Below are 12,637 nucleotides of genomic sequence, written 5' to 3'. Positions count from 1 at the left end.
TATTAAAACTATCCTCTGCAATCCCATTTTGCTGAAACTCAAGCTGAGCCAAAAGTTGCCAGTGGAAAATGTAAATGTACAGTACTAACGAGTGGTTGTTTTTCTCACGGGAGGTGCAGTAAACTCGGAAATTCCATGATAATTGTTGTTGATTATGCAAATTCTTCAAAGTATGCAAATGGAAGAATACATCAAGCAATAACTGGAACAAATCAATAAGAAGCATGCAGTGATACAGGCCCAACAGAGACAAGTCTCTGTGGCATCCCTTAAACTGTGGAACTCCCTCCCTACAAATAGTTGTCTTGCACCTTTATTATACAATTTTTGTCATATGAACCCCAGGGTACTCAATATGTACTTCTGTTATCCTGGCATTTTTTTTTTTAAAAAAAGTTTTTATTAAAGATTTTCTTGAGTTAAAAAAGTATGTACAACGTCTGTTTTCTGGTCCTAAAGCCTGTTTACAGATCAATTATATCCAAAGTGAGACTTTAATGGTTTATACAGTATAAGATTGGGGGAGGGGAGAGAAATGGTGAGAGAGAGAAAGGGGGAATAGAATGGGGGAGAAGGGGATAGAAAAGTTTAATTTTTTTACCAGAAAGAGGGAGACCCTCGGCCACGCCAGACCTTGGTAGGCGAGGCCATGCCCCGCCCCCCGAGCCAGCCAATCGCGAGTGTGGGGAGGGGCGTGAAGCCCGCAACCCCACCTGCTCTCTAGCTCGGAAGTGGCTTTCTTTTACAAGACATGGCAAGGGAATGGCATCCACAATATAAAAAAATACTGCTCCATAATCCCACAAGCTCCTCTCTCTATCATTAATAACAGAAAACTTATTCTGCCCTGGAGGCCTGAGTCTCTCAATAGTGGTAGAGTTGGGTAATATGGTGTCCTGGTGTGAGGCCAAAATTTGGCGCCCCACGCACAGTCCTTGCACTAACTCCCACCTCTTTCCCAAAGCTGGAAAAGTGCTAAGGTTTGGGAAGGAGGCTAGAGGGCTCTAAGACCTTGTCATAGCCTCACACCTGCTTTCCATAGCCTAATGCCTCTCTTCCCTGGTTCTGGGATGGTGCCCCCTTGATTCCAGTGTGCACCTCTTGGACAGCCCTAAATTTCTGCATACCCCCAGAAAAAAAGCACTGTCAATTGCTATAAATGTATTAGGGGGAAAACAGCTTAAATTATATTTTTATCTACAGTGGTACCTCTGGCTGCGAACAAAATCCATTTTGGAGGTCCGTTCATAACCGGAAACCACTCTTAACATGAAGCACACTTTCGCTAATGGCACCTCCTGCTGCGATTTCCGCTCGGAACCCTGGGCAAAGTTCGCAACCAGGAACAGCTCTTAACCCGGAGCGTGTGCTATCAGAGGCGTTTGCAACCAGAGGTACCACTCTATCATTCATCTATCTATTTATCATCTATATCTATCTATCTATCTATCTATCTATCTATCTATCTATCTATCTATCTATCTATCATCTATCTATATCTATCTATCTATCATCTATCTATCTATCTATCTATCTATCTATCTATCTATCTATCTATCTATCATCTATCATCTATCATCTATCTATCACCTATCTATCATCTATCTATCTCTCTGTCTGTCTATCATCTATCTATCTATCTATCTATCTATCTATCTATCTATCATCTATCTATCATCTATCTATCTATCTATCTATCTATCTATCTATCTATCCATCCATCCATCCTATATCACTCATTATGTCCATGGCTTTAGGTGCATTGCCCTACATGTTGCAGACTTTAACATGAAAACTGAACAGAAAATAATCAGGAAGAACTTTCTGATGGTGAGAGCTGTTCAACAGTGGAACAGACTACATCAGCAGGTGATGAGCTCCCCTTCACTGGAGTTTTTTAAGCAGAGGTTGGATGGCCGTCTGTCAGGGATACTTTAGCTGAGGTTCCTGCATTGCAGGGCATTGGACTAGTCCTTTCCAAATCTAAGATTCTATGATTCTATATGGGTCTACGATTCTACAACTGTACCCATCTTTTCATTGCAATATAGGAAGTACTCTCACATACCTTCTTAGTAGTATTCCACGTGTTCCAGAAACAGCATTGGCTGTGAAAGACCCAAAAGTTCTGGTGCATTTGATTTTGTAAGCTTTTTTTTAATTTTCTTCCTTGGAACGTGCTCACACCCTAAGGCTTTCAAAATAAGGAAAAGCCTTTGGAGACTTCAGAGATATCCCATGCCGATTAAGCGGCTAATTACTATCAAGGCACCTTTTCCGAAGAACAAGATTAAACTATTCAACAACATTAATTGATTCACTTGTACACATTTTAGCAGCATTTTAACATTAAGACTATTTTCATATTTTAATTTATTTTTAATTATTTTAACCCTTTTATCAATATTCTTCCACTATCTCTTCATTGTTTGACTTAAACAATTTGGCAAAAATCCAACAGTCAACTTTTCTATATTTGAATATAAAGTGCATTTTTGAATATCTCTCTTACATTCATAAACATAAAATATCATTTTTGTAAAAAAAAGAACCCATCAAAAATAATAAAATAAGAGAAAAGAGACAAAACAACAACAGCAACAAATGACTTCCTGAATGAGATAGGTTTGTGATAACTCTCTCTTCATATTGATGAAATTACAGTTCACTCATAACCCATGTTAGGATTTGTTGCAGTCAGCCAAGTAAGCTAAAAAAGAAAGATGGTCCTCACACAAGAAAACAAATTCAGTATTGTTCTACTGTGTATGAAATAGGGAATAATATTGATGTTCGTGTATTGTCACAATTCCCTTGGCATTAAACCCAAAGACTTGTAGCTGAACATCTAATAATTTATATATAAAAAATATTTTTGACACAGAGCCCAGATGTCTTGGGAATATGCCTAGAAGAGGGAAATGAGAAAAAGCTGGAGGTGAAGAAGAAGAAAAAGTAGATATTCTTTCAATACTGGACAAGATCAGAACATGGTATATTGATATTTATTTATGTCGGAAATCAAGCCTTTAACGGGAGTAACTGGCAACACTCCCAGGCACCCGGCTTGGTCTCCTTTTGACCTCCCTGGCTGCATTCCCAGCAAGATCCAGGATAGGTCACAATAGGCAATTCTTCTCAATGTGAGAAGAACACACCCCCTCCCTCCTGAACTCCTGTTTTATTGGGTTGGATCCTGGAAAAAGGTTTTAGATGCACCAGTATGGTTGCATGGCTTATTACAAGTAGTATTAGTGTTAGTATTAGCCCAGGGTAGCAAACAAGAAAACATGTAATTAAAGAAATGCTAAATATCAAAAGCCATTAAAACTTAATTCAAATTTATCTGAATATTCAGCCCCCTCAAGCTGTCAGACATAAAGTTTAAAAGGAAGAACATCCTAAATCTGCCACATGTTCCATATAATGCATCTCAGTTAATATAATGACAACAATTAATGTGGGTCACCCACAAAACAGGAGAGAATACTCACATCCCTTTTGTACTTAGCATTTCTTCTTCTTTAAGAATCTTTCAGATGTCCAAGGCAAAGAAAACTTGTGTAAGACCTCAGAAGAAGAACCCATCAAGTGATTCGCAATGTTTTAAGTAACTGATCAAGCAATATAGTTATTAAAGCTGATTCTATGTTTTACTTAACCCAGGGGATTATAATGTTACAAGATAAAGCACAATTAGCTACTGCTTCACTGGGTTGGTTTTTTTAATAATAATTAAAACACCAAGTGAGTGTAAGTTCCAACCCAGGTCAATGTGTAGGTTTTCCAGGGTTGCACACAGTGTAATCAGGAGCAGACATGCAGTATATAAAAAGGAAATGGTTCCATTCAGTTTTATGAATGACAAACGCCCTCATGGCTAGCAAAAAGGCTCACAACCAATGTTGTGAAGACTGCCAAAGAAATTCAACACTCCCAGGCACCCAGCTTGGTCTCCTTTTGACCTCCCTGGCTGCATTCCCAGCAAGATCCAGACTAGGTCACGATAGGCGATTCTTCTCAATGTGAGAAGAACACCCCCCTCCCTCCTGCACTCTCGACAGGGAAAAGGAGATAGACAGAAATATATTTACATGCTTTTATTTCTGTCTTTGAAGCATAACAGAAAACATGACTGCTCTCTTCAAGCTCCAGCAGTTGAGTGACAAACACCACCTGTACTTCCTGTACAAGAGCAAGAGGAAGAGCTCATATTACACTTTGAGCTAATTCCGGTGCATTGCCCTGTGAGCTGACTGTCCCTCTGTTTCCCACGGACAGTCACAACATTCCCATCATGTTTACTTTTCAAGTTAGCAGTTCACAGCTGCATTGCTTCTATATCGTAACAATTTATTTATTCATTCATTCTTGCTATAAATCATTCACTATGATTTTATATATGCTGGAAGCTACCCAGAATGGCTGGGGCAACCCAGTCAGATGGACAGGCTACAAATTATTATTATTATTAGTAGTAGTAGTAGTAAGTCAGCAGGCTTCCTTCTTTCATTTGTCATGGCCAGCACAAAGATTATTTCAAGATTGTTAGGAGATTCAAATTAGTGAGTTTGATCCTTCACTTTAATACAAAAAGTTGCTGGAAAAGTCATGTAATAGTTTAACTCTGCACCCTGCACCCTATTCAGTCCATGAAATTCATTAAATCCCAGAAGAATAAACTTGGTGATGATTGTAGCATTTCCTATCTCCCTTTGTCCTGAAATAATAGCAAAATGTATGAAAACATCATAATTTGGTACATGAAAAAGGGCCAGCTTATCCTGGAAGCAAGATATAGTGTTATATTTGTGAGAACCATAAGGCAGTGGCAAGACTAACTGGGTTCCACTTCTTTATCTTAATTCCCTTTACTGGGCAGTGGAGCAGAACTCAGACATTGAGGGCATGAGGTCCATCTCCACAAAAGTATTCTGGGAATTGCTATAACACAATTTTCCTTCTCACAGATTTCCTTAGGGCTGCTTTGAAGTCTTTGTTCCGGATTGTGTAGATGAAAGGGTTCAACATGGGAATGAGACTTGTGCGCACAAGAGATACCACTTTGTTGACTTGGGTGTCACCTTGGGTTGTAGGTCTCAGGTACATAAACATATCTGCTGTGTAGAAGATGATAACAACAGTTAGATGAGAGGCACATGTGAAGAACGCCTTGGATCGGCCTGTGGCAGAAGACATCTGAATGATGGTGACTATGATGTATGTATAAGAAATTAATGAGATACCCAAGGAACCCCACATGAAAATAGCACCATAAATGAGACCTATCAGCTCCATCAAAGTTGTATCAGCACAGGCCAATTTCAAAACAGGCCCAACATCACAGAAATAATGATCAATTACATTTTGTCCACAATATGGGAAAGTCCACACTACAGCTGATTGAGGGAAAATGATAACAAATCCACTAACCCAAGCCAACAAAGTCAGGAAGAGGCAGAGGTTGTTGGTCATAATGGTTTTATAGAGCAAAGGTTTGCAAATGGCTACATAGCGGTCAAAAGACATGAGGGTAAGAGTGATGAATTCAACAGACCCCATTGTGAAGACAACAAAACCTTGTAACATGCAACATGCAAAGGAAATGTTGGTTTTGCCCGAGAAGGCATTGACCAGCATCTTTGGGATCTCTGCTGTGGTGGAGCAGATCTCAGCTGTGGAGAAGTTGACAAGGAAGAAGTACATTGGAGTATGGAGCATGGACTCCATGAAAACAACTAAGATGATTAAGCTGTGTCCCAATAAGGAGAGAAGATACATCAGTAGGAGAATGGTGTAAAATGCGATGTTCATTTCTTGAATTTCTCGAAATCCTAGAAGAATAAACTCAGTGACAAATGTTGCATTAGCCATCTCCACCGCTCCTTCCTTCTTTCCTGAAAGCATAGCAATAATATATGGGAACAGTATTATATTTAACTATTCATGGGAATAGTTGATATAAAAAGGGCAAACGACCCTGGTTAAGGGGGATGTATTTTATATTCTCCCCAGAAAGAAAATTCTGCAAAATTCACAGTATTGTCTGAACAGAAGCATATCGACTGGATTTGTAAAACTTCCAGATTTTTCAAGTAATAGTAAATACTTTGCCCTGCAATATATAATTAACAAACGGAATTCAGTTGACATTAAAGCAACCATTTATTATTATTATTATTATTATTATTATTATTATTATTATTACTACTACTACTACTACTACTACTACTTCAAAATTATGCTTCAGTATCATCATTAAATCACATTGGTATAATAGTGTCATCCAATCACAGCATTATAGCAGTCCTGATCTAATCAGAAAACTAATATATTGTTAAATAATCATGACCATATAAACAGGTATCATTAATCCACTTATTTTAAATCTATTAATAAAGGAAAAAGAAGAGCTTATAAAAATCAGCAAAAAAAAGGCAAAAAAGGAAAAGTGGAAAAATGCCAGCAAATATTCTTCTAATTCTTATTGGAGGATGGATGGCAGTTGACAGATTCAGGTTAAATTCTGACAAGACAGAAGTACTGTTTTGGGGGGACAGGGGGTCGGCGGGGATGGGGGGTCTCCCTCATCCTGAATGAAGTAATTCATCAGTGAAACCCAGATCTCATTTGCACCACACAGTTAAAGAAGCAAAACCTATCCTTTGAATTGTAGGTTTCTGGGTTTTTTAAGAGTTCTGGGAGTTGTTAGAAGACCCCGATGCCCCTCACAAAGCTATAGTGCTTAGAGTGGTTGAACTCACAATCCCTCTTCCTAAGGAACTCTAAAGTCCAGGTATTAAATTTCTGTTTGAGGGTGGAGAGAGAGCAGTAATAGAAACATCTTTAACAGCTCATACCATCCAACATTAGGAACAAAAGTGTGTTATACTACGACTACTTTTAAAATATGAGCGTGTTAGTGAGAACTGCATGTAAGAATGCGATGAATAGGTGAAACTGGGATGAAAAGTGAAATCTTTCATGGCAGTTTTAACCCACAAATTTCTGCAGAAGTGTTAAGAACTGAATTTCAGATTGGGGGGGGGAATGAGAGAGGAGGAATCCATCCCTACCCTCAGTGCTGAAATTGAAAAATCCTTCAAGCCCTACTGTGAACAATAACAGTAGACAATAGAAAAGAAAATCAAATTTCGTAAGAGACTTCCCTTGAAAAAGGAACTGTCTCCTCATCTTTGCAAATGAAAGGACTATTTTGCATGAACTGGAAAGTCCAGAATGACCTATCACATTTCACCAGGAAGTGGCTATGCAGTGGTACCTCGGGTTAAGTACTTAATTCGTTCCGGAGGTCTCTTCTTAACCTGAAACTGTTCTTAACCTGAAGCACCACTTTAGTTAATGGGGTCTCCTGCTGCCGCCACGCAGGAAGCAAAGTTCTTATCCTGAAGCAAAGTTCTTAACCCGAGGTACTATTTCTGGTTTAGCAGAGTTTGTAACCTGAAGCATATGTAACCTGAAGCGTATGTAACCCGAGGTACCACTGTACCTCAGTAGTGGAGCATCTCTTTACATGCAGTAAGTCTAAAGTCCAATCCCAAGCACTTTTCAGTAGAGCTGTCCCCTGTCTGAAATCCTGGAGAGCCACTGCTACTCAGTGAAGAGCTTGGAGTCAGTACAAGGCAGGTTCCTATTAGCAGACACCCCCTTTCTCTCTCTTACCTACCTGAAACCATCTCTGTAACAGAGAGCTTAGAGGGGGTCACCGCAGCCTTGAGGGCTGTGTATGCGGGGGACATAATGGACCACCTTTAAAATTGATCCATCAGTCAGCTGCATGTAGATAATTCACTTAAAGTGAAGGTGAGCTGAGAGAATTGTCCCCATGACATTCAACTGAAATTATTAAACACAGGACTATTCATTCACAAAACACCTCAGAAGCATACAGACAAAGGTAAAAAAAAAAGAGAGTAAAGGTAAAGAACCCCAAGACGGTTAAGTCCAGTCAAAGGTGACTATGTGGTTGTGGTGCTCATCTTGCTTTCAGGCCGAGGGAGCCAGTATTCCAGGTCATGAGGCCAGCATAACTAAACTGCTACTAGCACAATGGAACACCTTGACGGAAGCCATTGATGGAAGCCAGACTGCACAGAAATGCCGTCACAGCGGAACCTATTTATCTATTTGCACTAGTGTGCTTTTGAACTGCTAGGCTGACAGGAGCTGGGACAGAGCAACGGGAACTCACTCCGTCACAGGGATTTGAACCACCAACATTCAGATTGGCAAGCCCAAGAGGCTCAGTGGTTTAGACCACAGCACCACCCTTCTGACAAAAGTGCATTCTGAAAAGGCACAACCCAGGTGCCGCTTTACTGAGAATCAAGTCAAAGACATTCATATATCCACAGTTTATAAAGACACATTCCCCCAATACCCTTGTGCACCTTCACATGTAGTCAGGAAGCAATATCCACAAGGAACGGCCAAGATCTCAATTCCGTTCCTTAAGACTGTGTGAGCATATTCTCTCCCATCCCATATTTTGTATCTTCTTTGTCTCACAAGAGAAGGAGACTTCCCACATCTTCTCAAGCCAATTAAGAAAACTAATTAATGTTGAGTAAGTTTTCTTTTTTAAAAAAGATGAGATGAAACTTCAGGGTAATTCCATGAGTGACTAACTTAACACCTGTAAGATTATTTCCATAATAGTTTGTAGCTGGCATCTGTCTGTTTCAAGAGACAATGGAGGAGTGAGCCTTTAGGGGTGAGGCCAAGTTGCTGGAAGGTTACAGCGCCTGCTGTGGCTGTAGAGAGTGATATGGGAGAGACATGTTTTATTGCAGCTGGGACAGATGAAAGTGTCCGGTTGTGTTGCTGCAGGTTTTATTCTCTCTACACTTCTCCCAGCAGTCATTCCTCCTCTGGTCACTGCTATGGATGCACAACATGACTGGCAGGAATGAGCCACCTCCTAGTGGAACAGGAAGAGGATGAAGCTGATCAAAGAAGTCCAAAGAGTCAGCGAATGGGAAGGCTGCTAGACAGGAAGCAAAACAAGAGACGTAAAGGGTGACAGTTCAACATATTCTGTAGGAACCGGAAGAAGTCTTCAGAAGGGTCATCTTGAGTGATAATGCTGGCAGCTTTGTTGGAGCTGTCCAGAGCTGTTTGTTTTTGCAATAAATCCTCCTTTTAATTACCTACGCTTACTGTGTTATCAAGTTGGGATCCTAGACTCCTGACACTGATTGTCTGACTCCAGGCACTGTGGTTGTCTGCAAAAGATCACACATGGCAGGGTTGATGTTGTCAGCCTTCGTGTCACTTTTGCAGAGATCTTTGTAACACAGAGTTGGTCTGCCAATGGGCCTGGTGCCTGAAGCCAGCTCCCTGTGGAGCACATCCTTGGGGATCCTGACATCTTTCATTGTGTGGACATGTAGATGTCCCTAAGACATCTTTGGGGAAAATCTATGGGAGAAATGTTTTCTGGCAAGTGACATTTGGCCAATATAACATGGCCAACATAATGTGTGACAATTGATTGATAGACACCCAGAAATAAATGCTCCAGACCAAAACACTATGCACATGATGCTTTACTGTGCATTCACAAGTTTCAGGTACCCATACAATCTTTGTGGGAAGTTGTAATGCCCGTGGGAATTTACTCATAGCTGTGGCCATACCCTAATGATTTCTTTCGTTTCAAAAAAATATTTATCATCATTTGCAGGGAAGACAAATGTCACAGAATTCCATTTTTAAGAAGAGAATTCCATATTAATGACTATATTGCATGACCTATCCAAACGAAAATAATCTTGTGTGAGACCTCTGAAGAAGAACCCAACCATCCATTTCCAATGATAGACCAATACAATTAATTCAAGCAATTAGAGCCTAATACCCATTTTACTTGCCCAGGAGATTTAATGGCACAATATAATTGCAATTAAGTATTGCTTCATTGCTGCCAGGAGGAGAAAGAGAGGGAGAGGAATTGCAAACATTTCCATCTTAGTGCATAATTGTTTACAAGACATTGGGGGCGGGGGTCCTATAGTAAGAACTGGTTTGGTTGCAACAGATCTCCATCTTAGCTGGCTGCTTCTTGACTCAGCTGGCTTGAGCTGGTCTTAATTACCCAACCCAGGTTCAGGTGAAGGTTCAGTTGAAGATACACAGGTACAACTTGTCATCCTGACTACTTATAAATTCTGCAAAAGGGGTTTCTGGGGGTGTAGCAGAGACAGGACCAAAGGGGAGGTGGGTGGCTTAGGCTAGATCCCAACCTGTTTAGCTTGATCATGTGACCTGGCAACCTGGCATTGAACCTTATTTTAAAGGCTTGTTCTACCTTTGTCGGGTGGAGCAGCAGCAGCACCACCCTTGAGGCTGAACAGGTTGGGATTTGATGCAACTATACACCAGCTTAATTTACAACAGTTTGCTTTTCACCAACTTTTTCTGCATAGGATAGCTCCCTAAAACTTAATTCAGTGCAGATTGCAAGGTTATTGCTATTTATTTTAGGTCTCCCCAAGTTGAGAGGTTTGATTATGAGCCTGGGGTAATATATTCATTTATTTAAGTGAACTCTGCCCTTCCAACAAACACCAACTTATAAAAAGTACAATATCAAACAGCATGGAAATTTTATGAAATAAGTAAAATATTTCCATTACTCTATATACAAATCCTGCTTGCATCACCCTCCTGTGCATAAACAAAAGGGATAAAACTGCAAATAGTAAGTCACCATACATGTGATTTAGCAAACCAGCTTAATATGGAAACATACACAGTTTTTCTGTTTTTAGAACAAATTTTCATTCAGTTGCAATTCCTGGTGTCCAGGTACAAGTCTGTGAACATGAATGAACAAAGGGTGGGGTGGGGTGGGCAGCAGGGTGAAAAGGGGACAAGTCTTCTCCATCTTTGATCGTTCTTTTGGGAAGGGAATTTCAACAGATGTCATGTAATCTGCACTAATGCAAGTGTGGAGCTAGTGTTCCCAGGGAGAGCATTCCATTACTGAAGTGGCAATACAGCGGTACCTTGGTTCTCAAACTTAATCCATTCCAGACTTGAAAAAACAACTCATAAAAAGCAATTTAACATGAATTTTGCTATCTAGTGAGACCATTGATCCATAAAATGAAAGCAATTGTAGCAGGAAACCCCCGCCCCATCATTCAGTTTTTACAAACTTCACACACACACACACACACACACACACACACACACACACACACTACATACGCTACACTTCTGTTATAAATTCATAGAAAATCAACCATACATCAGATTTGCACTGTTCCACTTTTATTTTACTCCATGAAGGAAGGACTACAAAATGGGGAAGGTTTGATACAGGACAGCCATAATCCCTTGACCATACCAGCACATCCACAGGAGCCCTGCCCAGTTGCTATGCCAACCCTGATGGTCCCAGACAGAAGACCATCAAGATCACAAAGAACTTGCATATGGGAGTGGATTCAGCATGGACTGGAACAAAGGACAATAATCAGCTCTTCCCTCTGGGGGCAGGAAACTGCAAACTCCCCTCTGCCACCTGGAAAGTACTCATGGGGAGGGGGAAAGGGGGAACCAGCCAGGTGACAGGACACTCAGGTTACCACCACAACTCCTCCCTCAACCCCTCCTTTCTGTGATGTATGTATCTGAGGGGTGGTCTTAGGTTACACCCCTTCTGTGATGTTTGTATGATGTTTCTGGGGGTGGTCGTGATCTAGAGGGTGGCAATTTCAAAAGTCTTTATAATGTCTTGCACACCATTTTTCTTTGTCCCTCTCTCCTGCAAGTGAGGGGAGCACCCTGTTGCAACAGTTCAATAAAGGCCAAGCCTACAGGCTGCCGTTTTGCTCCAAGTAATCCTGGTTGGTGTCTTTGTTTTTGTCCAAGGGAGCCCTCAGATTTTTCCGTTAACACAATAAACAATGTCCTGCAGTCACACAATCAATCAATCAATCAATCAATCAATCAATCAATCAATCTGTAGCTGAACTAGGTTCTGCCCAGTCACAAAAACAAAACAAAAAAGCTGCAAAAAACAAAAACGCAAAATAAATAGCAAAAACAGAGAGACCTCAGCGTAACACTCAAAACGGAAGTGTGGCACTCAAAATGGAGCATGTTCAGCTTCCAAAAAAAGTTCGCAAACCGGAACACTTACTTCCAGGTTTGCAGTGTTGGGGTTCCAAGTTGTTTGAGAACCAAGGCGTTTGAGAACCAAGGTATCACTGTATTGAGACTACTCTCTTACCAAGAATATACACATATTTCCCCAATAACCAGCCACCCCACCCCTCATAAGTATATTGTGTGGTTACAAGATGATTCACATGATTCAGACCAGTCATCTCAAGCAAAGAGTCCATACAGAAAGTCCTAGAGTTCAATTTTTCCATCATCTCTTCTCTTGAAAAGGATGGTTGAGTAGAACAGTAATTTCAAAGTCAGTCCCATTTCAAGGAACGCAGACACAGTCTTATCTTGTGCTTGTGACCATATCAAGGGGCAGGCAAAGCTGTCCAATCCCCACTGAAAACACCAAGCAAACAGAAGTAAAATATGTTACTACTAAAATCATTCTGGAAATACAGAACCACAGCTGGAAAATATATCACAATACTGCCAC

The 12,637-nt window shown here is 40.5% G+C and overlaps 1 protein-coding gene across 1 annotated transcript; it reads right to left on the bottom strand.

Annotated features, from left to right (window-relative positions):
- Positions 1-4,944: 4,944 nt before the first annotated feature.
- Positions 4,945-7,760, bottom strand: LOC309517562 (olfactory receptor 6X1-like; the record flags this gene model as incomplete). The annotated part of the gene is made up of 2 exons (XM_082196779.1): positions 4,945-5,897; positions 7,688-7,760. 2 exons carry the CDS (start codon positions 7,758-7,760, stop codon positions 4,945-4,947), a joined length of 1,026 nt encoding a protein of 341 aa, XP_082052905.1.
- Between the last annotated feature and the right edge of the window lie 4,877 nt (positions 7,761-12,637).

This window comes from Podarcis vaucheri, assembly GCF_965113315.1.
Source record: "Podarcis vaucheri genome assembly, chromosome: 13".
Taxonomy (NCBI): domain Eukaryota; kingdom Metazoa; phylum Chordata; class Lepidosauria; order Squamata; family Lacertidae; genus Podarcis; species Podarcis vaucheri.
This window is presented reverse-complemented; position numbering and strand designations above follow the sequence as displayed.